Source organism: Mus musculus, chromosome 13 (genome assembly GCF_000001635.26).
Source record: "Mus musculus strain C57BL/6J chromosome 13, GRCm38.p6 C57BL/6J".
Taxonomy (NCBI): domain Eukaryota; kingdom Metazoa; phylum Chordata; class Mammalia; order Rodentia; family Muridae; genus Mus; species Mus musculus.
In genome coordinates, this window is record NC_000079.6 from 100,668,635 (window position 1) to 100,695,817 (window position 27,183).

The 27,183-nt window shown below is 44.7% G+C and overlaps 1 protein-coding gene across 6 annotated transcripts in view; it reads left to right on the top strand.

The window, feature by feature from the left end:
- Positions 1-299: 299 nt before the first annotated feature.
- The window catches only part of Ccdc125 (coiled-coil domain containing 125), a 28,307-nt gene continuing 1,423 nt past the window's right edge, over positions 300-27,183 (top strand). The window contains exons 1-12 of one of the 6 annotated variants that reach the window (XM_011244703.3): positions 300-1,363; positions 7,431-7,538; positions 9,270-9,568; positions 10,683-10,741; positions 13,147-13,233; positions 14,133-14,210; positions 15,652-15,737; positions 18,475-18,557; positions 21,685-21,785; positions 23,661-23,768; positions 24,903-25,074; positions 25,736-25,866. In XM_011244703.3, the coding sequence (XP_011243005.1) occupies positions 9,280-9,568; positions 10,683-10,741; positions 13,147-13,233; positions 14,133-14,210; positions 15,652-15,737; positions 18,475-18,557; positions 21,685-21,785; positions 23,661-23,768; positions 24,903-25,074; positions 25,736-25,866 (1,194 nt within the window). In that variant the 5' untranslated portion in view covers positions 300-1,363; positions 7,431-7,538; positions 9,270-9,279. The remainder of the gene's footprint in view (positions 1,364-7,430; positions 7,539-9,269; positions 9,569-10,682; positions 10,742-13,146; positions 13,234-14,132; positions 14,211-15,651; positions 15,738-18,474; positions 18,558-21,684; positions 21,786-23,660; positions 23,769-24,902; positions 25,075-25,735; positions 25,867-27,183) is intronic. The other 5 variants (XM_011244705.1, XM_017315630.2, XM_011244704.1 and 2 more) reach the window with 5 other exon arrangements.

Below are 27,183 nucleotides of genomic sequence, written 5' to 3' on the forward strand. Positions count from 1 at the left end.
AGAGACTAAGCATTCGAAAAATATAAGCTTATAGGAGCCATTCTCAAACAAACCGTCACAAGCTCACTGTGATTACCAGCACTTCAAAAAAAGACACACTTCACATCTGTTAAAAGAGTTGCTTGTGTGTGCGGTGTATTTGTAGAATAGACGAATGTAAGTACATGTGTGCACGTGTTAATGGACCTTGCAGTTCACACCAGGTGTCTTCTTTTCTCCATCCCCCTACCCGCCCGCCCCCATGCCCAGGAGTCCTGATATATTAGTTTTAATTAATCAATTTTCCGGTGGACATACGTTTGCAGATTTTTACTATCACAAACACATGAGTGATAACATATATTAGTATGCCGGCAGTCTGAAACATGTTTTTTAATGAGCTTTGAATTCACACAGCCACTCCTGGAAGTAGTGCACTAGTTTCAACACAGGTATAGAATCACGTAGCTAGGTGATTGCATGAAGTTTATGAGAAAGACTCCCAAGATAAAATCCGTTCTAAGTCGGATTTTCCTCATGTCTAAGTAACTAAGGACAATACAGACTAGACTGGCTCTAGTCTGCGAAGTTCATTAGTGCCAGAGAAGGATCTGATGTCTATTTCTACCAGAGTAATCTTCAAGCCTGGGAAAGTGTTTGAAAATAACAAAGTCTTCGGTTAAGGGTATTGGCACAGAGAATTAGAACACAACCATTTCAACAAGGTCATGAAGTTGATCCAGTATGGCGGATGGGTTAGTGCGAGGTAGCACCTGTGATAGGAAAGGAGCAGGGGTCGCTCTCCAGGCATTGCCTCCCGCTCCGCCTGTGCTTCAGCGCTCCCTCTGGCCCAGGCTGCCTTCAGGGTTCCTAACCGGGCTTTCTAATGCCGAAAGCCGGTGTTCCGAGATCTACCTCTCCGGGAACCCCAGCTCCGGCACACTTTTCTCTTAGGGGGTTCCTGAAGTCCCAAGGTTGGGACTCATAATTTTCCATGTATTGACGCTCACCTTGCCCCAGTCTGTTCTAAATCTCAGACTTTTATTTGCCCGTCGGTTTGTCCATCCGGCTTTGGAGCTGAAGTTGGAGGAGGGCAGCTAACATCCGGTTGCACGGAGGCACGGATACTGGGCTCAGGAGAGCTGAAGCGCCGCTGGCCCACCCGGACCTGGCGATCCTTTCGGGTCCCCTGCGGTGGTCGTGCAGTCACGTGGCCCGAGGACGCGTGGCGGAGTGGGGTGAGCCTCTGAAGGGGCGCGCGGGCTGCGCAGCGGAAGGTTCGATCCTTGGGACGGATGCGCAGAGTGCCAGCGTCAGGCCAGGACACCGGGAACCCGCGGTGGGGAGGGTATGGAGCCGAGCTGCCCAGGAGTGGAAACTGCAGGTGGTGGTCAGACTAGCAATAGGGCTCCTTTCCCCACATAGAGCCAGCCATTAATGGTCTGACACCGAAGAATACCGATTTCAAAAACTCTGTTTCTGTCTTTTCTTGCTATTATTTAACTATTAGTTTTGAGCCATAAAGCTGTAACGCACTAAATGCTATGCAATATCCTGGTTTCAATATCTTGAAACAAAAAGGAACGAACAAAAGCCCTCGAGAAAAACAGGAAATCTACGGAAGTGTGTGGTTTAGTTTAACCTGCGCTGGTGTCTTTGTCTCAATTTTTGATAAATGTACCCTGATGCTAACTTTAGAGGAATTTAAGTGACGGGCATAGAGGTCTAAATCTTTGCAACTTATTGTAAATCTAAAATTATTCTAAAGCTAAAAGTTAATATATACAGCCCACAGCAAAGAGAAGCGGCTCATGGTTCACCAAGGAGGGTTTATGTTAGTTTTTTCCCCACCAAGCCGGACAGGACAGGAAGTAGGTAGCTGTTTGATCAACTTGTTTGCTAAAAGCAAAGTTGTCAGGCTGGTGGGGGTAGATCCTGCTGCCTAAGTTTTTCCCTTTGGAATGTGTCCTCTCTCATTTCGCTTCAACAAATATCTTGGAGAATCTGTTAGATGTGAGCAAATGAGACATACCTTTATTGGAGCCATGGAATGTGTTAGGGTAAGAGAGGGACATCCTTAGATCTGTTTAAAAAGTATTGACTCAGCACGGTGTGTAGGGTGGCTCTGTTGGTTCAGGCCAGAAGTTATCATAAATTCAACTAGGAAATTCAAGTGCAAAGGATATGATTTGGGGAGATATTTGTGAGACTTGAAGACTTGGGGATTAAAGGCATGTGAGGATCAAAGAGAAAGGGGGAAATTGATTCCAAATTTACTTGATGCTTTTGAAACATAGATGACACATTTGACAAAATAGAGAACCCTAGAAGAGACCCGGATTGGGAGTGGGGAAAGAAACGAACTTGGTTTCAGTTGTATTAGGATTGTAGGCAGAATGTCCGGCTGGAAACGTGTGTTTAAGAGTGGTAACAGTGGAAGGCAGCCTATCCAGGAGGAGCCAGAAGAGAAGGAGCCTTGGAAGGCACAGAGGTGGCCCTCCTGGCAAAAGGGCAGGAGCTGCTTTGTTGCTTGGTTGAGAAGCCCTGGTGTCCCAGAGAGCAGATGTGGGAAGTTAAAGTGTCAGAGCTCCTACAGAGGCTTTGGGGGTGGGGCTAAATCTTGGCGTTAGCAATCAGCAGGTCACTATTTTTCAGTTATTTTAGTGAAAAATAGGAATATTGCTGACAGTCTATTCATGCTTGCCCTTCCCCAAGTGTCCAGAGGACCAGACAGGGATGGATATGATTTCTAGTCCTGGCTATACTGACCGGTTATCTGTGTTATTTGGGCAAGTCATGTATTCTTGGATTAGGAAAAATATCTCTCAACAAAATCAAAAGAACCCTTTTATGTCTAGAAATATTAATAGGGTGGAGGAATGTTCCATGGAATATGCTTTGCAAAATGCTGATACATAAACAGAAGTTTAATACTCTAAAAAATTTTTTTTTTAATTTATATGTTGTAATCTCACTTAAAAAGTAGATAAACTGGTACACAAATTCTTCCCTTTCCTGAGGGGATGCGATCTTACTATGTCGCCCAGGTTGGTCTCAGCTGGTATTCTTCTTCAGCCTCTTGAGTGCCTTGTCATATATACCACCAAGTCTGCTTAATAGTGAAATTCAACGTATTTATTTGATTACTGTAGCTGAGAATGAGAAGAAGCCAGAAGATTAGAGCAAACTGCCAGAGTCAGTTTGAGGCCAAGCAGAACAAATCAGGGAGAAGCTGAGAGAAGCCAGATTGAATCAGTCAGTTTGGAGAGGAGTTTGAGCCAGAACTGACTTGGATCAGGCAGCAAGAGTTCAGAAAGAACTAGGAAAGGTGAGCATAGTCAGCAGTAAGTCTCCAAGATGACAATTACATCTGCCAAATAAAAGAGAGATTTACATCTTGTACCCTACCCATGGTTCACCGAATGACACTGTCCAGTCATTAGACCTAAATTCATTTTTGAGCCAATGACTCTTATCAGGCTAGAGATCAGACATCGAGGCCACACTTTCTACAACCTGCTCTTTCCCTGATTAATATCGGACATATTAAACTCACTGGGAGGCTTGTGATTCTAAGAAGTCATGTGTCCCCAAAGTGAAGTTTAATTCTTACCATCACATATGAATACTACATGGCCAGTGCCCATCAAAGTTACATTTAAAAAAATTTTTTAAAAAACAACAACAACAAAAAAAAAAAAAGCCGGGCATGGTGGCGCACGCCTTTGATCCCAGCACTCTGGGAGGCAGAGGCAGGCGGATTTCTGAGTTCGAGGCCAGCCTGGTCTACAAAGTGAGTTCCAGGACAGCCAGGGCTACACAGAGAAACCCTGTCTCGAAAAAACAAAAACAAACAAACAAAAAAAAACTAAAAAAAAAATTAGAGCTGGACCGGACAGTATTGGCATACACCTTTAATCCCAGAACTCAGGAGGCAGAGGAAAGTAGATCTCTGAGTTCAAGGCCAGTCTAGTCTACAGAGTGAGTTTCAGGACAGCCAATGCTACACAGGGAAATCCTGTCTTGAAAAAAAAATTAAAGAGGGATGTAGCTTAGGGGAAATTGTGCTTACCCTTCATGTACAAGGCCTTAGGTTCAATTTCCAAACTAAACAAAACAAAACTAAACAAAACCAACAGAGTACCAGGGCATAGGAAAACTCATTCTTTATATTCAGCACCCAATAGCAAGACAACTCATGATGCTGAATATATGAATACATGTGGTACATTAACAGATGTTCCTGAACTGGGCATGGTGGTGCTTGCCTATAATCCCCAACTCAAAAGGCAGAGCTAGGAGTTTGGCCGAAAGTTTAAGGCCACCTGAGCTACATGGTGAGTACCCAGGCCAGCCAGAGCAACATAGGAAGACCCTGCTAAAAAGATAAAAGAATTGTGTGGATATGGCAAAGCACAAGTGTTATCCTAGCACTCGAGAGAGGGTCCAGAAGAGACCACCAACTCAAGGTCAGCCTGGGCCACGTTGTGAGTTCCAGAGCAACTGGGCTCAGAAAACAAAAATCAACCGTAACAAATTCTTAAACTGATTGCTAATGCAGTTACCCAGGAGGTAGAGTCAGGAGGCCTGCAGGTTAGAGGCCAGTCTGCACTACACAGTGAATGAAGTCAACCTGGACTGTATAACAGGGTCCTCTTCTCAGAGAGCAAATCAGCTTTGTCTAACTCTACGGTTAGCCACACCTTCCTCGCAGAAACCTCCTTCCCCTCTGTATTGACCAGATCTGTCTTCCTTGTTGCTGAACATCTAGACTTGACCGTGTCTCTTTTTTTTTCTTCTTCTTGTTTGTTTTTGGTCTCTGGGGATTGAACCCAGGGCTTCATATATTCTAGGCAAATTTTCTGTCAGTGAACTTCATTCTTAGTGAAGGCCCAAGATTGCATTTATCAGGGCTGGAGAGATGGCTCGGCAGGTAAGAGCCCTGACTGATCTTCTGAAGGTCCTGAGTTCAAATCCCAGCAACCACATGGTGGCGCACAACCACCCATAATGAGATCTGATGCCCCCTTCTGGTGTGTCTGAAGTCAGCTACAGTGTATGATAATAATAAATAAATCTTTTTTTAAAATTGCATTAAAAAAACAAAACAAAACAAACAAACAAACAAAAAACGAGCTGGGCATGGTGGCACACGCCTTTAGACCCAGCACTCGGGAAACAGAGGCAGGCAGATTTCTGAGTTCGAGGCCAGCCTGGTCTACAAAGTGAGTTCTAGGACAGCCAGGGCTATACAGAGAAACCCTGTCTCGAAAAAAAAAAAAATTGCATTTATCAAGCAGGAGGCTATAGTGGGGGTAAGTGTAGTCCCCCAAGACAATTTTTTGGTTCTATAAATAATTCCCTATCTACCATGACAAGTAAGTCAAAATAGATTAAAAACAAGCAGGGTTTTATGTATCTCAGGCTGTATATATCATGTATCTCCAGATAGTATGTGGCAAAGGATGACCTTGAATTTCTAATCCTCCTGCCTCTACCTTTTGAGTGGCGTGTACAGCCATGCCAAATTCATGGAGCTCTGGGAGTCCAACCCAGGGCCTTCTGCAGGCTGTGCAAGCAGTCTGCTAACCGAGCTGCATGTCCCGCCCCCAGATGTGCTTTTACCAGAAATACCGTGCCTTTTAAACAGGGATGTCACGTAATACAAACTGAAAAAGAATGAAGGTAGTCAGTCCTGTGCTGTGTTTCTCTACACAGCCGCTTTAGACTTTTATTTTCCGTTCTGCAAGTTCTGAGAACTCGGAATACTGTGATCCTGTGATCTACAACAGTGGGAGACTGTTAACCTGTCACCAGGCATGAGACCTCCAAGGCCCATCCCCACCTCTTGTTAGCTGTTAATGATAATAGTGTCTCAAAGCAGGCTGTTTATGAGGAGTAAATAGAATCTGAGTAAAGATTTACCACAATCTGGGCGGTGGTAGGGTACGCTTTTAATCCCAGCACTTGGGAGGCAGAGGCAGGTGGATTTCTGAGTTTGAGGCCAGCCTGTCTCGGAAAAAAAAAAAAAAGATTTACGACAGAGAGTCAGTCAGTCCAGTTTTCCTTGTATGCTTTATGTTTGTTTGTTTGTTTGTTTGTTTGTTTTTGGTTGTTGTTGTTTTTCGAGACAGGGTTTCTCTGTATAGCCCTGGCTGTCCTGGAACTCACTTTGTAGACCAGAAATCCACCTGCCTCTGCCTCCCAAGTGCTGGGATGAAAGGCATGCACCACCACGCCCGGCAGTTTTTGTTTTTTTTTTTTTAAAGATTTATTTATTATATGTAAGTACACTGTAGCTGTCTTCAGACACACCAGAAGAGGGCATCAGATCCCATTACAGATGGCTGTGAGCCACCATGTGGTTGCTGGGATTTGAACTCAGGACCTTCGCTAGAGCAGTCAGTGTTCTTAACCACTGAGCCATCTCTGCAGCCCATGCTTTAGGTTTTAAGGTGTAGGATATAACTTAAATAAAATTTACAACTGTATAATTAAGCATGTCACTTTAAGTGTACAATTTGGGGTCTTGAAAAACCTAAATAAATAAATAAATAAATAAATAAATAAATAAATGTACAAAACCAAGTATACAATGTGTTGGAGTTTGACAAATTACCACTGTGGTTAAAGTACAGGACAGTACAGGCTGGGCATGGTAGTGCACACCTTTAATCCCAGCACTTGGGAGGCAGAGGCAGACGGATCTCCATGAGTCCCCCAAACCAGCCTGGTCTACAGCGCAAGTTGCAGGACAGCCAGGGCTGCACTGAGAAACCCTGTCTTGAAAACCAACAGAAAAAGAAGTCACTGGGCCATTTTCCATAGAGTTGTATAGTTTTATACTCAGCCTGACTCTGAGTCTGAATCGCCTCATGGCCTTGGCAGTGCTTAGAATCGTCAGGGGTCTCTGGGGAAATTTGACATGGTTTCAGTTTGCAATCACCTGATGAGAATGTTGAAATATAAGGTACTCGGAAGCTAAAAACAACAGAAAAACTTCATACGGGAGATTGATGTGGTATCTGCATGTTTGTTTGTTTCTTTGTTTTTTGAGATAGTGTTTCTTTGTGCAGCCCTGGCTGTCCTGGAACTCACTCTGTAGACCAGGCTGGCCTCGGACTCAGAGATCCACCTGCCTCTGCCTCCAGAGTGCTGGGCTTAAAGGTGTGTCCTACCAGTGCGGGCATATGGTTTTAAAAGTGAAAAATAAGAGAATTATCTCAGCAAAAAAACCCAAGACCAGTTTGGTTTCTTCGAATATCCCAGTACGCATCTGTTTAAGCAGCAGGATATTTAGATTTTCAGTCCCATCTGCCTACAGATTCATACTGTGACTGTATTTTATTATTATTATTTATATTTTATTCTCATTGAATTAAAGCTTGACACTAGATTTTTTTTTAACTCACAGTTTAAAAAAAAAAAAACAAGTAAAAATTTCTCCACAGTTGCAGCAAAGCCACTGTTTTGCAATGCACAGTGTTGAAAGCCTGAGCTCGCTGCTGCACTCCGCTCTGAGGGAGGAGGCTGAGTGTCCAGCAGCTCCCTGGGACCGAGTAAGTGGCCCCGGTGGGCTGGGGACTGGCAGGGTTCAGGGACGGAGCATTCTCTAAGACGCTTTTCTCCTGTGGTGCCTGTTGTGTGTCCTCATCCTGGAGACAAGTGTTTATATCTGTGCGTTTTCGTCTTCTTTCTATTTGTTCAGTAAATGAGTCTTTATTGAGCAACTGCTAGATTTGAGAAGCTGAGTTCAGTTCTAGAGGAGTGTGGTGGGCCAGACAGGATACCCGTTGGCCTGTTTGTTCTGTGTGAGGGTGTTTGGAGCAGGTTTGGGCAATGGCAGAGGAGAATGTGCGGGTGACCGACCTGCCGTGGTAATGGGAGAGGTGGACAGAATGCCGGGCGGGCCCTTGGCCATTGCACAGGCTCTGGTTCTTACTCACGTGACAATGTGATTTAAGAAGGAAAGAAAAGGAGGAAACTGAGAGGGATGCATGCCTTCCTGGATGATTTACTGTGTGCCAATCACACAGAGCCAAAGGTGACTTGACCCTGCAGTAATGGACAAAGGCAGGAGGCAGAGTCTTCCTATAACACTGTAGTCAGGAGAAACCTCATTCACACTTGTCCGAATCTTGTACCACTCTCAGACTTGTAGAAACAGAACTGTCTCCTTCATAAGCTTGCATTTGGAGTGTCTGTCACCTCGGTTGGCTGACTGGTCTGCTCTTCCCTGATTACTAGGGTTCTGTATTTAGGTTCTAGCCTTCCTAGCCTTCTCTACAGTTCACCTCCATCTTCGAAGTACGAGCTGGAACCCTTTCCCTCGGAAAATGACCCGAGATTAAATACTTCCAGTTAGGATATTACAAGGGGCATCTGTGTGTTAAGTTTGTGGTTTAATTTTAACATCTATTTATATTTATGTGTATGTGGGTGCTTGTTTATCTGTATGTATATCACTGTGTGCAGAAGCCCTTGGAGGCCACAGAGGGTATAGAATTCCTGCAGCTGGAGTTATGGACAGCTGTGAGCCACCTGATGTGGGTGCTGGGAATTGAACTCTGGTCCTTTGTAAGCAGCCTGTGCTCCTAACTGCTGAGCCATCTCTGCAACGCACCACATTTTCTTTATCTATAACTCGGCAGTTGTAAGTTAGTGACAGTGAGCGTGGCAGTCACCCCTGACAACAAGTGTAGGCACCGCTTTAACATAAATGTTTTCACGTCATTGGGGGGGGGGGGTGGAGACCCAGAAGAGGCATTGCTGCATCTGCTGACTGCTTTCCTTTTTAATTAATTTATGTATATGAGTACACTGCAGCTGTCTTCAGACACACCAGAAGAGGGCAACCGATCCCATTCCAGATGGTTGTGAGCCAACCATGTGGTTGCTTGGAATTAAACTCAGGATCTCTGGAAGAGAAGTCAGTGCTCTTAACCACTGAGCCCTCTCTCCAGCCCTCCTCCTCCTCCTCGTCGTCGTCCTCTTCCTCCTTCCTCTTCCTTCTCCTTTACCTCATCTTTTTGCTGACTGCTTTTTGGGGGTTTTGTTTGTTTGGTTGGTTGGTTGGTTGGTTGGTTTGGTTTTCAAGACAGGGTTTCTCTGTATAGCCCTGGCTGTCCTGGAACTCACTTTGTAGACCAGGCTGGCCTCGAACTCAGAAATCCGCCTGCCTCTGCCTCCCGAGTGCTGGGCTTAAAGGCGTGCGCCACCACGCCCGGCTGCTGACTGCTTTTTAACCACTGTTCTCCATATCTGTACTGTTTTCCCTTATGATAAAACAGCATTTGGCTAATGAGCAAAGTGCCGAGGTCATCGAGCGAGGCAGAGGACATCTGGGAAACAGAGGATGACATGACCGAAGGTGACCTAGGCTATGGCCTCGGAAGAAAACCCGGTGGTATTTATGAAGTTCCGTGTTCGATTACATCTAAGAAAAGGTCAGATGGAAAGAACTCAAGCCCTCCTCCGTTTCCAAGAAAGGGAGAAGAAAGAAGCGAAACCAGTTTCCAGTATTCCAGGAGGAAGGGCTTTCAAGATACAAGCGCTGAGGGATACCGAGCATCCAGACTGAGCAGCACAGGTTAAGACCCCGGGCTGTCCGCCCTCCCCGTGGGCGCAATCAGGGCCCTTACACTCCCAGCACAGGAAAATCAATAACAGCAGTAGATTTTCATCTTTATCTCATTAAGCTTTTTTTTTTTAGATTAAATTTGTTTATTGGGGGGCGAGGGGGGACGCAAGCACATGCCAAGGCATGCCACAGCTCGAAGGAGCCAATTCTTACCCTCAACCATGTGGGTCCCAGGTCTAGAACTCAAGTCCTCAGACTCGGTGGCAGTCGCCCTTTCTTGCTGAGCCACCTCACTGGGCCACATCTTATTCCCTTGAAAAAATTTGTGGAGTTCAACAGTAACTGATGTTTTATTTCCGAGTTCTGCAGCAGTCAGGAGGCACAGTAGCTAGTCTGCTCTAATGTCATACGTGTGTGAGTCTGATACCTGCTTACCATGGTTCCCTTTTTTTGTCATACAGTTTTATGCCCCGCTCCACCCCCACTCCCACCCCAGTCAACAGTTATTAGGTATATTAGGTGCCAGGTGCAGGTACGGGTTCTGGGAGTATTCATGTGTAAAATGTGCAGTAAGGTGACAGAAAACATCCTGCTGGCCATTGTTCTTGGAAAGAAGTCAAAGTTTCATTCCTAGGTGTTGTTACTGTTACCACACCACTTAAACTTAAGCTAAAATCCACTTATTTGACTTAGAGCATTCATGTTTCCCTACACACTTGTGTAGTAATTAGTCAATTCATTAACATAAGTTTCATATCACAATTCTTTAGAAGCTGCATCATCAAAACCACATATCTTTTAATTTGTGGGTATTTAAGGGGTCATATTTTATTTTTATAATTAGTTATAATAATTTTTTTTCATTTTGCAATTTAAGGATGAAATATTTAGTCTTTTGTAAACAAAGGTCCCGTATTTTGCTGGGGCAGGGCACATTTGAGACAGGGTCTCTCAGCATAGCTTTGGCTGCCCTGGAATTTACTCTGTAGACCAACCTGGCCTCAAACTCACAGAGATCCACCTGCCTATGCCTCCAAAGTCTCAGGATTTAAGGAGCACGGCACCATGCCCAGCTAAATAACTGGTATTGAACTAAAGAAAGTATTCACTTTTCCTCCAATAGATTCTAACTCAGAATTGTCGGATGAGCAGTTAAGGCGACGTCTTCATGAAGCCTTAGAGGTATGTCCTCGTGGTACTGAGTGAGCACTGTGCCTGTCGCTTCTGGCAGACTCCTCTGTCCCTTTATCTCTTGAGTTCATACTTTACAACAGGCCTCCTCTGTTTCTTTCTCTTTTTTTTGTTTTGTTTTATTTTTGTTTTTGTTTTTCGAGACAGGGTTTCTCTGTATAGCCCTGGCTGTCCTAGAACTCACTCTAGACCAGGCTGCCCTTGAACTCAGAAATCCAACTACCTCTGCCTCCCAAGTGCTGGGATTGCCTCCTCTGTTTCTTATGTGCGCTCTCTCGCTCTCTCTCTCTCTCTGTCTGACTCTCCATGTATGTTTCTCTCTCTGACTCTCTCTGTCTCTGTCTCTTTGTGTGTATGTGTGTTTCTCTCTCTCTCTGACTCTGTGTATGTTTCTCTCTGTCTCTGTCTCTCTCTCTCTCTGTGTATTGCCACAGCACACTGTGGATATCAGAGAACAACTTGCTGGAGTTCTCGAGTTCCATCCTGTGTATTCCAGGGATTAAATTTAGGTGGTCAGACTTGGAGGCAAACTCCTTACTCTGCCGAGCCATCTTGCTGGCCCCAGTCTTTGTTTCTAAAAAAGCCCTCTGATGTAAGCATGCCTGACCCTTCAGGCTTGCCCACCACTTCTCTGTCCAGCTTCTCTAATCCTATCAATCCATCTAAACTACTGGGAAAATTGGCATTGCTTCGTTATAGATGCCTTTCCTCTAGGTGGGGCTGGGAAAAAAAAACTGTCTTAGTGTAATGTCCTTGAAGTCAGAAGACCAGAGAATTACTAGAAATTACAAAAGAGAGGCCACGTTGATGGTGTGATGTGCCTTGAAGGGAGAGAGCCTTCGATTCCAGATTAACAAAGGAAATTTCCAAGTCATAAGTTTTCAGGGGATGCTCCACACCACATGACCTAGCCTGGGCTAGCTAGCCTACATGCCAAGGGACATTGAAGCAGGCACTCAGTAGGACCCAGACTAATCCTGTAATAAGAGAGTGAGGGAGGGGCTGCTAGTCTCTAGGTGAGCATCTGGCTGGCTCCTTATAGAGGGGGAAGAGACTGCAGGGTTGTGGCTTGATTGACAGCTTGACAACCTAACAAGAACGACCCAGGTGGTCTGAGGAGCCCCGCCTGAGCCTCGCCCCTATGGGCGCAGCATCTTTGAGTAGCTGCCACCTTTCTAAGAAACAGGAACCCTGCTTCCTAAGGTTAGATAACTGGGACTACTGAGGCAAATAAATACCAGAGCTGGAGACATGAACAGAAACCTGCTATCTCAGCCTTGGAGGGAAGAAGTCTGAAATCAAGGTTTTAGAATGCCATGTTGCATCTGAAGGCTGCTGCAGGCCAAGACGTTCCTAAACTGTAGTGTCTAGTCTCCGCCTCAGCCTCGCATGGCCTTGTCCCTTTTCTTAACCTTCCCCCTACACCCCCACCCCTGCCCCGCCCCCTACACCCCCTTCCCGGATTGTGTCCAAGGTGCCTCTTATTTCACAGGCACACTGGCCACTGGATTGGGGCCCACCTTAATCTGATACAGCATCATTGCAACTGGATTACACCCTAAACTGTGTATCACAGTGATAAACACACGGAAAGCATCACTTAGGCTGTATTTCTGTAAATGCTGCATTTCCACAATGCAAGTGGTGGTTGGTCTTCAGCCGCTTCACCTTGGAAGGCTTTTAAGAAGTGGTCTTGACTCAGATAGACTCTGCTAATCTATTGTCTAAAGGTGGAAGTATTTATGTTCATAATACTTGTTGGGGGTCCAAGAGTCACCCCACAAATTTAGACAGGGATGGTTTATTGAACACACAACCTGATACTTAGCCATCAGAACTGTAGCTCAGAATTCTGGGGGCTGAGCCATGGCCACAAATATCTTTCTCTGTCAGTTTATAAAGGAAAAAAAAAACACAAAACCCCCAATAAGTTCATATGCAGGTGCAAGAAGTGCTGCCTGGTGGTCAGCTCTGACTCACCATTTTAGACATAACAGCTCATATTGACCTGTAATTTGATGGGTCCTACATAAAGCTTTGTGGAATTTAAGATTGGATAAACCTCAGAAAATAAGAGGATATGTGATCAGCATGACCTTGCTCTGAGTCAAGTTATTTTTCTTGTCAGTGACAGCAGGGATATTACAGCAACAATATGAAATAGCTGGCAGGCATGGAACAAAATGGCTGCAGCTATGCGGGGTGCGGGGCCAGGGTAAAAGCAAGAGGCGGGCTTTTGTTTCAAGTGGAGCTTGGTAGTGAGTTCTGGTTCACTTCAGCATCTGGAGAAACTCACAGCCTTGTTTTAGGGTGAACGTGGACCAGCCAGCTGCTTGGTCAGTTACCGGGGTTACATGCCTTGCAAACACTGAAGCCTACGGTATCTCTGTCCACAGGACGTAGAGATTTTAAAAACGGAACTTGAAGCGTCTCAAAGACAACTTGAAGGTAAAGAGGAAGCATTGAAAATCCTCCAAAGCATGGTAAGAATTTATTTTTGAAAATTCGTCACTTAGCATATTCTAATAATAAGTGGCATTGCAATCCCTGCACTCGGGAGACAGTGGCAGCAGAACCAAGAGTTCAAGACCAGGCTTCACCCAGAGACACTGTTTTGGAAACAAGACACACACACACACACACACACACACTTTGTGACTTTCTCATCTTGCTAATAAGCTGTTATCTTTTTTTTTTCTATTTTGTTTATAAGCTGTTATCTTAAATTAAATGTGGGGCTAGAGAGATGGCTCATTAGTTAGCAGTGGGTACTGCTTTTACATAGGGCCCAAGTTTGGTTCCCAGCACCTAGGTCAGCTATCTCACAACTGCCTGTAACTCCTGCTCCAGGAGATCTGACATCCCCTTCTATCTTCCTCAGGCACCTACACACACATGCACATAGACACTCAGAAGTACACATATTGAAAACAAAATAAATCTTTAAAAAATAAACTATGCATTTGGGCACATGCGCATAGATGTTATCATGTGCAAGTAGGACTGTTTAAAACTTCATTTTAAGCCAGGAGTGGTGGCGCATGCCTTTAATCCCAGCACTCGGGAGGCAGAGGCAGGTGGATTTCTTAGTTCGAGGCCAGCCTGGTCTACAGAGTGAGTTCCAGGACAGCCAAGGCTATACAGAGAAACCCTGTCTCAAAAAACCAAAAAAAAAAAAGAAAAAAACAAAAAACCCAAAAAAAAAAAAACACCCACAAAAAACAAAAACAAAACCAAAAAACTTCATTTTAGCTGGGTGGGGGTCTCAGCATTTGGGAGGCAGAGGCACAGATAAACTCTGTCTCAAAACAAACAAAACAAAAAAACAAATAAATAAATAAAACTCCTTAGTTTTACTGATGCTATTTTTCTTTTTTCATAGGCAATGCTTGGCAAAGCCACAAGCCACACACAGACAATGCTTCAAAAAACTATAGAACAAAAGAGATCTCTGGAGAAGGTATTTGCAACTGCTAGCATTGATGCAATCATTCGGATAATATTTAAACCTAATTTCCTTAGGCTCACGACCATGATGTGTGTGTTGTTCCTGGTACTCTCATAAGGAGTACTTGAGTCTTTGATAGCTTTCCCTTGGGGCACTTACATTTTAAAATAGATTGTTACATGGGTAAAGTATGGTTTATTTCCCTTTTCTGGTAGTAGAAGGTCAACCAACTTGGCACTTCTCATTTTTCTTCTCTTTTTCTTCCTGTGCCTCAGGCAGAGTAAGCATGTTTCTGAACATCTCACTGTATATGAGATTAAGCATTGTAAATCTCTCTCTCACTCTCTCTCTCTCTCTCTCTCTCTCTCTCTTAAAAATTTTATTTATTATGTATACTGTGTTCTGCCTGCATGGCCAGAAGAGGACACCAGATCTCATTACAGATGGTTGTGAGCCACCATGTGATTACTGGGAATTGAACTCAGGACCTCTGGAAGAGCAGCCAGTACTCTTAACCTCTAAGCCATCTCTCCAGCTCTAATGTCTCTTTCCTATGTCAATTTTATCATCCTTTGATGGAGCCCTTTCGGCAAAGACTCACAAGTGTAAATTTAGTTTTTGGTCTCTATATATGAGCAGAGGTGGGGACTAAGAAGTCTGGGCTCAGTACAACGTTTTTATTTTTGTTTTTTTAAAGATTTTTTTATTTATGTATTTTATGTATATGGATATTTTGTCTACATGTACAACTGCACACCAGAAGAGCACATTGTATCTCCTGGGATTACAATTATAGATGGTTGTGAGCACCGGGTGGGTGCTGTTTGAACTTAGGACCTCTGGAAGAGCAGTCACTGCTCTTAACTGCTGAGCCATCTCTCCAGCCCCTTTTTTTGGTTTTTATTTGTTGGTTTGTTTTTGGGAAAGGGTTTCTTTGTATAGCCTTGGCTGTACTGGAACTTGCTCTGTAGACCAGGCTGGCCTTGAACTCAGAGCCACCTGCCTCTGCATCCTGAGCACAGGGATTAAAGGTGTGCGCCACCACCACCCAGCAGCACAGCCACTTTTGAACCCAAACAGTTTAAAATTTCTTTTCTGTATTCAGTGAGCTTTGGCAAAGTGTTTCTAGTGCTCAAGTCCATTCAGTGTACAATTGCCATAGACTCTTCTGAGCAGCCTTTTGCTTTGTTTGTTTGTGTTTCCAGACAGGGTTTCTCTGTATAGCCCTGGCTGTCCTGGAACTCACTCTGTAGACCAGGCTGGCCTGGAACTCACCTCCCGAGTGCTGGGCTTAAAGGCGTGCGCCACCACGCCCGGCTTTTTTTGCTCTTTTAGCTGTTGCATGATTAAATGACTTACTTCACTCTTCAGTGTCTCTAAATGATTAATACCGATAACTTTTCATGAAATGCCCCCCTTTTAAAATTTGAAGGTCATGTTTCTCTTTCTATAGGAAATAAATGCCTTGCAGTGGGAAATGGAATTTGATCAGGATAGATTTAAAAATATAGAAGAATCTTGGATCCAGAAATGTGACAGGTTTGTATGTTTGTGGCACTGAGAGTTAAATGTAGGGCCTTGTGCATGTAATAGAGTTGCACTGCATCTGAGGGGCATTTATTTAAAGATTTACCGTTATTATTTTTAATTATACATGTCTAAGTGTGGATATGCATGTGTACATGAGTGCAGAGACCCACAGAGGCCAGAAGAGGGCACTGGATCCCCAGGTGCTAGAGTCACATACAAGTAGCATAACTCTCTCTGCCTGACAGAGTCAGTCCTGGGACCTGAACTCCAGACCTTTGTGTGTGCAGTGTGTGCTTCTGACCCCTGAGCCTTATCTCTGGCCCTTGGGTTTCTGGTTTTAACTAGATTTATTTCTCTTGTGAAGCTTCTGATGCTAGATAATTACGGACATTTTGTAACTAATTTCATTTTTATTCAATAGACACAGCGACCCGTTGCTTTCTGTTTTGTTTGTTTGTTTGTTTCTTTGTTTGTGGTGCTGCAGCTCAAATCCAGGGCTCAGGTTACACAAATGAACACTCCCTCACCAAGCTGCATCACTAGTGGCTCCTCCTTTGTATTTTTTTTTAAATTATGTGAGCTCTAATATAAGATTTACCATTTTAAAATATAGAGTTGGCCAGACAGTGGTAATGCGTTCCTTCAATCCCAGTACTATGGAGACAGAGGCAGGTGCATCTCTGTGAGTTCCATGCCCATGCCATCTGGGCTACACAGAGAAACCCTGTATCATTAAAAAAAAAAGTAGGAGCTGGAGAGATGGCTCAGTGGTTAAGAGCACTGACTGCTCTTCCTTCCAAAGGTCCTGAGTTCAATTCCCAACAACCACATGGTGGCTCACAACCATCTGTAATGGGGATCCGATCCCCTCTTCTGGTGTGTCTGAAGATAGCTGCAGTGTACTCACATACATGAAATAAATAAATGTCGTTTTTTTTTTAAGGTATATAGTTCAGTGATATTAAGTCCCACATAGGATTACATGCTTTTAACACCAATACTCAAGAGTCTAAGGCAGGAGGACAGCTGTGAGTTTGAGGCCAACGTGGATGGCAGTGGTGTATCGGTCCAGCCAGGGCTGCTCTGCAAGATCCGATCTCCAAAACCAAATAATATAATGACATTAAACTAGGTATGGTGGCACACACCTGTAATGACACTAAGAAGGTTGAAGCAGAGGGATTAGGTCAGCTTAGGCTATACAGCAAGACTCTGGTCCAAAGGAAACAAGCACGGAACGGTGGTACACACATGTAATCTCCTTGCTTGACTGAGGGATCACAAGTTTAAGCTCATACTCAGCCACATAGAGAGTTCAAGTTCAGCTCTAGCTACATGGGACAAACAAACAAACAAACCCACAGAGAGAAGTCCATTTTACAAGCATCACTAGCACGCATCTAGAGAGGCCCATCAAACAGCAGCTCTTCATTAGCGCCTCCCGAGACCGGGGACAACCTACATTTAGTCTCCTGTCTCTGTGAATCTGACAACTCCGAGTGTTTCATGTTTATAGAATCATGCAGTATTCGTCCTTTTCAGTTGTCCTGCAAGGTTCCTCCATGCTGTAAAATGTTTCAGAATTTCTTTCCAAGATTTCTAATTTCTTCCAAGAAGATTCTGATATTGGTGTGTGTGTGTGTGTGTGTGTGTGTGTGTGTGTGTGTGTGTGTTTACACTTTCAATCCTAATGTCCACTTGGGCTTGTTTCTGCCTTACAACTATTTTGAGTAATGGCGCTAGGAACATGGATGGGTATTCTCTTGCCCCTTCCCCCAGTGAAGGACTTTTGAGTTGCCTTTTTTTTTTTTTTTTTTTTTTTTTTTTTTTTTTTAAGAATTAAAGTGGGCTGGAAAGAGGGCTCAGCAGTTAAGAGCACTGACTGAGGTCCTGAGTTCACAAGCATCTGTAATGGGATCCGATGCCCTCTTCTGGTGTATCTGAAGAGAGCCACAGTGTACTCACATATATAAAATAAATCAATAAATCTTAAAAAACCAAATTAAAGCAACACTGAGCAGGAGGTATACCAATGTCTCCTATGCCCTCCCCCACATATAGCTTCCTATCATCAGCATCCCTCCCATCATCTACATTCCTCCCATCATCAGCATCCCTCCCATCGTCTGCATCCCTCCCATCATCTGCATCCCTCCCATCATCTGCATCCCTCCCATCATCTGCATCCCTCCCATCATCTGCATCCCTCCCATCATCAGCATCCCTCCCATCATCCCCATCCCTCCCATCATCCCCATCTCTCCCGTCATCCCCATCCCTCCCATCATCCCCATCTCTCCCGTCATCCGCACCCCCCCAGCTTAGTCCACTGGTTCTAATCCTGGACCTACAAAGGGTTATTAAGTTGAATTAAAACTGTCTTAATGTGAATGAATACGAATTCTGCTTCTGCTTCTTTCTCAGCTAAGTCGATAAAGGCTTTAAGCGTATGAGTTGAAGGTAAAATCACCCAGTAGATAAACACACTTACCACCTAGCCCAGCATCCTGAGTTTGATCCTAAGACCCACGTGGTAGGAGAGAACCCACTAACACAAGTTGCCCTTTGATCACATGTGCACTTATGTGCCTCCCACAAAAACAAAAACAAAACAAAACAAAACAAAACAAAAAACAAAAAACAAACAAACAAACAAAAAAACCGAAATAAAGTGTAGAAATCAGAATATTTTTGCTTGGTGATGAGGTGTTACTGTTTTAATTAGTTAGGCTTTCCCCCTCTCCAGGCTAAACTGTGACAATGCAGTCCTCAGAGAGAATCTGAAGTTGAGAACAGAGGAAATAAAGATGCTAAAGTCTAAGAATGCTGGTGAGTACTGTATTGTAATGATTCTTGGGGTCAGCATATATAAAGTATAGTGTACCAAAAACACTCTTGTCAATCCAGACAAAATAAAGTAATATCATTTAAGGAAAGAGAGAGAGAGAGAGAGAGAGAGAGAGAGAGAGAGAAAGGAAGGAAGGAAGGAAGAAAGAAACGCATCATTGAGAATTTTTATTTGCTTTAAGGGTTTCTTTTTTATTTCCTAAATAAGACTATGGAGGTGAAATCCAAACAGCATAAGTATTTGAAAATAAACAGGTGGGCCAGCCATGACGGGGCTCACTCTTAATTCCAGCATTCGTGGGTCAGAGGCAGGTGGATCTCTATAAGTTTGAGGCCATCTTGGGCTACAGAGTGAGTTTGATATCAGCCAAAGGATACATAGAAGACCTTGTCTCAAGAAAAGAAGGCAACAACCAGCAACCGTTGGGAGAGGCTGCTGGAGGGAGCAGGGGGTGGATGCGATTCAGTACATCCTGGACATGGCTGAAATGTTCAAAAAATGTAAAAATGCCTTTAAGCCGGGTGGTGGCGCACGCACACCTTTAATCCCAGCACTTGAGAGGCAGAGGCAGGCGGATGGATCTCTGTGAATTCGAGGCCAGCTGGGTCTACAAGAAAACAAAAGTTCCAATAAGTAAAAGTGCTTAACCCAGTAGTGCTGACATACTGTGCAGCTACAGCCTCAGCTATTTCCACACTTTTCTGATATTCCAAAGGAAAGGCTGGGTTCATGAATCAGTTTCTTTCTAGGATCCGTTTTGACCCAGTCTCAATATAAAGGGCTAGGAAAGTGGTGCAGCCTGTGAGCCCATCATTTGAGAGGCTGAGGCAAGAGGATTGCCATGAGTTTGAGAATGTCTGGGCTCCACAGTGAATTTTAGGCCAATCAGGATGACAGAGTAAGAAACTCTCTCTGAAAAGCAAAATAAAATGGCAGAACACAATGCTAAGGAGACTTTGAGTATGTGCGTTTATGTACGAGTATGCATGTGTGTGTATCCACACATGTATGTTCTACATGTTACAAATCCCTTGTATAATGAACCACATTATGAGTGCTGAGAAGATCCATGGTGGCATTAATTTTCTTACAGATTTTTAAGAAAACATGCTAATCTCCTCTGCTCCGATGACACTAAGTGGTGGTTTGAAGGGGACAAAGCCAACCCTGAGACAGACCTTGTTGCTCTTTGAGCTCATGCAGTCCCCGGGTGAGGTCTGGATGCAGATGTGCCTGAGCCTGCAGCAGTCACCTGTGTTACAGTAGCTTAGGGCAGAAGTCACCCACTCTCCCACTCCTTGGACACTCACTCCGGATTGAGAGGGACAGATTGCACATTCTCTTCTCTATTAGATAGCCAAGCCTCTTCTTTCTGTTGTGGTCTGAGGGCCTACTAGGAAAACTTGTTTAGTTTTTTTTGTTTTTGTTTTTTAGTTCGAGACAGGGTTTCTCTGTGTAGCTCTGGCTGCCCTGGTAGTCAGTCTGCAGACCAGGCTGGCCTTGAACTCAGAGATCTGCCTCTGGCTCCCGAATGAATGCTGGGATTATAACTGTGTGCCACTACACCTGACTTGAGAGTTCTTAAAAGAAAGACTCTGATGGAATTTGGGTAACTTGCACATTTGATATGAGTAGTTATAGGAGATCTCATTATCTAGTCCCCTCATTGTCTGAAACAGGAAAAGACCAGTTATTACCATAGTGCTTTGTTGATTTTTCTACTGATTTGAATCATGGCTTTGTGCTGCCTGTTGGGCAGACATAACTTCATTGGCTGCCTAACACAATGGTCTAGAGGAAGAGCAGAAACAATGGACTGCTGTCCTTGACAACTGGAGGCCACATGGGCTTCTGTCAAATCTCACTCTTGCCTGCCTGCCCTCCCCACCTTGCCGTTTTAGAGTATCAAATGAGACTACAAACTAGACCCAGCATCGATGCCTTTCAGGAATTGTCCTGGTTTGGTCTACAGATGATGTCTCGTCCACTCTAGTCCCGTTGGTATTGGAATGCTTATTCTAAAAAGATTCCCAAGAGCGGTCTTCAGAGACTCAGAATAAGTTACCTTACATATTCACTTTATCTTTTTTAAAGATTTTATTTATTATTATAATTAAGTACACTGTAGCTGTCTTCAGACACACCAGAAGAGGGCGTCAGATCTCAATCCAGATGGTTGTGAGCCACCATGTGGTTGCTGGGATTTGAACTCAGGACTTTCAGAAGAGCAGTCAGTGCTCTTAACCACTGAGCCATCTCTCCAGCCCACATATTCACTTTTTAAAAAAGAAAAAAGATTGGTCGGCCGTGGTGGTGCACATCTTTAATCCTAGCACTTGGGAGGCAGAGGCAGGCGGATTTCTGAGTTCGAGGCCAGCCTGGTCTACAAAGTGAGTTCAAGGACATCCAGGGCTATAAAGAGAAACCCTGTCTTGAAAAACCAAAAAAAAAAAAAAAAAAAAAAAAAAAAAAAAAGATTTATTTTATGTATATGGGTATATGGGTACACTGTAGCTGAACAGATGGTTGTGAGCCTTCATGTGGCTGGAATTGAATTTTTAGGACCTCTGCTCACTCTGGTCAACTCCCCTTGCTCAGTCCCTGCTCACTCTGGCCCAAAGACTTATTATGTGTAAGTACACATGTAGCTGTCTTCAGATGCACCAGAAGAGGGCGTCAGATCGCATCATGGGTGGTTGTGAGCCACCATGTGGTTGCTGGGATTTGAACTCAGGACCTTTGAAAGAGCAGTTGGTGCTCTTAACCACTGAGCCATCTCTCCAGCCCCATTCACTTTTTTTTTTTAAAGTGAATATGTAGGGCTGGCTCTTCCAGAGAACCTGGTTCAATTCTCAGCAACCACATGGCAGCTCACAACGGTCTGTAACCCCAGTTCCAGGAGATCAGAAGCCCCTCATACATAAAAATAAAAATGTCCTTTCTCCCATGATACCTGCTGTTTCATCAGGTAGGTTTTTCTGGATGGAGACCAATCTTTGGGTAATGTCTAATGTGTGTGTTGCTTAGAAGGAATGAGTGTAAGGCACTGGTGTAGCTCTCTATAGTCCTGGCCTCACAACTAACACTGTCGCCCGTGGCCCTTCCTAGTTTTGAATCAGCGGTACTTGGAGGCCCTCGCCATGCTTGATATCAAGGAGCAGAAGATGGGTCAGGAGGAGAGTGGCTTTACAGATGTATCAGGTCTCGAGGTACGTGTGCACCTAGGAGAGGTGGATGGGTGAGGGGCATCGCTTGTTTGCTTTTCCTGCTGCCTGTTCTAGGGCAGCAACTTAGCTTCTCAGACGAGGAAGCAGGAGCCCAACAGCATTGCCCCCTGGGTTGCTTCTTGTCAGCTCTTTCGACCATGCCTGAGGGACACAGTTGTTGGACTCCCGGGAATGGGCTGGCTGTCACCAGCACACATAGCATGAGCCATGCCTCACTGCTGGGTGGAGCTGGCTCTTTCTGAGGACTTACATACTTTCTCCTCATTGAAGGGCCACAAAGGAGTGTCATCCAACTAAGGCTGGGTAGGTTCAGTTACCTTCCCACAGTGACAGGGGAGCCTGTGGCTTACCCAAGTTCAGAGCATAGATCTGCTGAACATGCACACATGTACAGTGTGTGTGTTTAGCCAGTGAGGGGCAAAGGGCCCTGGGATTTAGAAGCAGCACGCCTCCCACTCACTGGAGAGCCCAGGGGAAAAAGCAGCCATTAGCAAGAACAAGCACTGCAGTGTCCTTAGTGTCTAAGAATGACACATTTAGCCCTTACATAGCTCAAGCTCAACATCACACATGAGGTGAGAGAGAAATGAGGGCGTGTCATCTTCAGTTCTAGTTTACACCTAGGCAGACTGGATTTAGATAATCTTTTAGTAAGTTCCTTATGAAACTTTAAAATACAAGGACAATCCCTATACAACTAGTAAATTTAGCCTAGCTGCTAAAATGATTGAAAAATACAAGGTTTGGGCTGGAGAGATGGCTCAGTGGTTAAGAGCACTGACTGCTCTTCCTTCCAAAGGTCCTGAGTTCAATTCCCAGCAACCACATGGTGGCTCACAACCATCTGTAATGAGATCTGACGCCCTCTTCTGGTGTGTCTGAAGATAGCTATGGTGTACTCACATATATAAAATAAACTTTAAAACAAATAAACAAACAAAACAACAAAAAAAATACAAGGTTCTGGTTTTTCTTTGAATTACAATGGTCAATCAGGAATGACCCCGTTTCTTCATTGTGAGCCTTAGTCAAAGTTTTGAGGGGACAGGGCTACAGGTAACTTCACCGCAGTCATTACCCACGAAATATTTTAAAATACAGAGCATGACTGCAGAGCCATTTTTTTTTAAGAATGGAAGGATGGTTGCTTTCCCCAGAGGCAAACTAACATTCCCTTTAAATTCTGAGCACAGTCTTGTTGAAGGGCAGGGGACACTGAATGCTGGCTCTAAGGGCCATGTGTCACAGGAAGCACACACGGTGGGTGCTACTGTTAACTGCTTGGTTAGGCTAAATTCATTTTTTTTTAAGATTTATTTATTTATTTATTATATGTTAAGTACACTGAGTCATCTTCAGACACCCCAGAAGAGGGCATCAGATCTCATTACAGATGGTTGTGAGCCACCATGTGGTTGCTGGGATTTGAACTCAAGACTTCAGTTCGGAAGAGTAGTCAGTGCTCTTAACTGCTGAGCCAGCTCTCCAGCCCCCAGGCTAAATTCTTGCTGCACATTCAGAACTACTGGAGATGGACCCCAGGATTAAAGGTTTTGAGAATGAGAAGGGAGGAAGGTAGAACTCCTGGAAGTCTTTGTAGCAAGTAATGGTGTCTCGTTGTGGTCATTTCCACTCAGACCATGAACTCTCCTCATCTCAGCTTTCCTTAAAAATTTATATTATATACATCATTTATAGTATGTATTTAGTATAATTAAATATATTTTACACACACATACACTTTCCACTTTTTTTGGGGCCTGAGACCTGAGTAGCACGTGGAGGGCTATTTATATGTGGTTAAGACAACCTGACCCTTGGTAGCTCTTGGTAATAGATGATCCTTCTGGCTTTAAGCTTGCAGTCCTTGGAGCCTGCCTGTGTCATGGTCCTGGAGGGAGCCCCTGTTCTTGTGCCAAAATGGCAGCATCCACTCGGAAACTGGTTCTTCAGCTCAGACATGAGGTACGTATTCAGGACAGCAGAGACTTTGGCTAGTTTCTTAATTAGCAGTAGATATGGCTGTATTTGAGGTCATGAACTTCATCTTAGGAGTCACCGGATGTGCAGCGTAGACTTGGTTTTGCGACGGCATTAACTTGTGCGCTAGGTTTCCTTTATCTGGTTCCAAACTCTGCATGGCATGTTGCATGAAATCTGAAGCCATCTAAAGTTGTAGTTAACAGTGCTTAAAGTCATTCTTTCATTTATTCCTGGTCCCCAAAGCACAGTTAATAGAATTAGTAGGGAGTAAAAGGTGTGTTTACACTTAAAATCGGTAGAGTGAACACTGGGGAGTGGGAAGATGAACGAGGAACTGAACAAGGAGCCTTTGTGCACTGGACTGGCTGCACACAGCAGTGCATTAAGGCCAGCCATGGGTTGCTGTCTGTGTGGCTTTGGGTCGAATCAGCCTCAGTTCCCTCATAGGTTAGCAGGATGATAACCACCGTAGAGGAAAGATATGTTTAGTGTCAATAGGCCAGGCACTTAATCAACTGATAGTTGCCCTCATAACTGGACTTTAATTATGAATGTTTATAAACCGAATGTGTGATTTAGCATAATTCTAAAGAGTTTTACTTTTTCTCTTTTTAGCTTTCCCAGATAGAGTTTCTCTATGTAGCTCTAGTCTATAGATAAGGCTGGCCTCGAACTCAGAGATCTCTCTCCTTCTGCCTCCCCAGTGCTGGGGTTAAAGTCATGCACCACTATGTCCGTCGGGTTTTGGCTTTTTGAACGTAGGAATTTAAAGCCTTTAGACCACATAGGAAGGCTAACTGCCAAACATTAGGTACCCCTTAAGCACAGCACATAATCACATAGATTAGACTCTTTGAGGTTCAGCTAGGGGAGGTATTAGAAAGTGTCCTTCCTCCAGGATTTGGGCAGGACAGACAGACATAGGGCCAAGGCCGGGTAATGAGTTTCAAGAGCTGGATTGTCAGAGAGTAGAGTCACAAGGCCTGAGTGCTGGCAGAATGGGCAGGTGCTGATTTAAGCAGACAAATCTAGATGGGATAGAGGTGAGGGATACAGAGATTAGTACGCAAAACTGAGTCCAGCTTCACCTCTGATGGCTCCCCGATGCTCTTTCAGTTGGAAACTCTGCAGAAGAGTAAGGAAGAGGCGCACATAACGGCAGATGCATTCAGGATTGCTTTTGAGCAACAGTTAATGAGGAAAAATGAGCAGGCACTGAGACTGGCTGGAGGGGACCTGTGTAAAAGAGCGGCAACGTGGATCAACAGACAACACCAGGCAGACGATGGTACCTGGGGCGCAAGTGGCAAGAATGGGGGCTTTTGGTTGCTTTGGGATATGACAGAGTTCAGTGGAGCATCTAGTTGTTAACTCATTTTAAATTTAGCAAGTGCTGGGGGCTGAACATAGCTCGGTAGGTGTGTGGTGCTGGGTATATGGGTAGTGACTGACTTTTTTTTTTTTGGTTTTTCGAGACAGGGTTTCTCTGTGTAGCCCTGGCTGTCCTGGAACTCTCTGTAGATCAGGCTGGCCTCGAACTCAGAAATCCACCTGCCTCTGCTTCCCGAGTGCTAGGATTAAAGGCGTGTGCCACCACGCCCGGCTTCAGCTTGCTTTCTTATAGAACCCAGGACTACCAGCCTAGGGATGGCACCACTGACATTTAAAACTGGGAAATCTCACGTGTAGACCTGGATTTCTGCTGCACTGAAGACTGTGATGAGCTGGGGCCTGAGCACTGACTTTCCAGAAGCATGCCCCGCAGGCCCCGCCCTCACCTCCACCCTGAAATCCATACTGCTCCATCATAATGTACCACCTGCAATATTGGTCCTTTGGTTTTGCCTCTGGACTGACTTAGCTGTGAATTAGCCTTGGCTCACAGACACTGCGTTTACTTCGATCAGTGAGTGTATTTTTCTCAGTCGGATTCTCTCATTGACCCTTAGGATATCCGGCACAAAGGAGAAAGAAGACCTTAGGGCAAAGATTACTGGGGATACTCCCTTCGGAAAACAGCTCCAAGGGCGCTGAAGACCAAGACAATATGCAAGAGGTCTTTAAGATGCTGGTAGATTTGGTTAGTACTGTACTGTTCCTCTGCTTGCTTTTTGTTAGCTGCTGCAGTTGCTAATCCGTGTACCTCCTATCCTCAGCCATGCTTGCCTCTGAAGGCCTCTTCTCCCCCAGGTACCACTCTCCATCATCTCCCTGCCAACTGTGTCCACTTCCATGCAGAACCCCCCTTTTTTTTTATTAGATATTCTCTTTATTTACATTTCAGATGTTATCCCCTTTCCTAGTTTTCCCTCCGAAAATCCCCCATCCTCTCCCCCCTCCCACTGCTCCCCAACCCACCCACTCCTGCTTCCTGGCCCTGGCATTCCCCTGTACTGTGGGGCATAGAATCTTCGCAAGACCAAGGGCCTCTCCTCTCATTGATGGCGGACTAGGCCATCCTCTTTCCATGCAGACCCCTTTTGTGCAGATTTAAAGTTCCCCATCTGAGGAAGGGTCAGTGACTCATTCCAACCATCTCAGCTGCCTGTATTCATGTATAGCTCTGGGCATTGAAGTGTTCCAGGCACTTTGTCAAAATATCCTTAAATCATTAACAAGGCCCAGAATCAGCCATTCCATAGCTAGCTGCTAAACTAAGACACCCACTCAAGTACTTCAAGAAAAGACCCTTTTAACTCTGATGGCATATTTATTTGTATATAAATACATAAAAACAATTCAAAATACAGCTTTAAATATTCCTTCAGAAATAAGTACATGCTGGGATTACATACACAGCCTTCCACGTCCGTCTGTAGGTGACTTACAGGACTAACCAGAAGTAACTTAGAGAAACATTGATTGTTCTTGTATGTATGAAGTAGAAGTGGGCATGCATGCCACGGCACATGAAGTCAGAGGACAACTCTGTGGATCAGGTCTTTCCTTCCCCTTTCCCGTGGGTTGCAATGATGGGACTCTGCACCTAGCTTGCCTGGCGAGTACTTGATGAACTTCCTCGTTACTGCCCCCCCCCCTTTTCCCCCAACCCCACAAGACAAGTCCTGAGGCCGGGGAGAGGCTCAGTGTGGCTCCTTAGTTAAGAGCACTTTCGTCTTCTCTGCAAAGCCTGGGTTGCCAGCATCGGCTCTGTGTGCTTCAGAACCACCTGTAAATAGTTTGGGAGATCTGATGCCCTCTTCTTCTGGCCTTCTTGGATACCTGCACATGTAGGGTGCGTGCACACGCGCGCGCACACACACACACACACACACACAAGCTAGGCAGTGGTGGCACAAGCTTTTAATGAAGCGGACCAAGGCCAGCCTAGTCTAACACTGAGTTTCAGAACAGCCGGGCTGTTACACAGAGAAACCGCAACTTGCGGGGAGGGAAA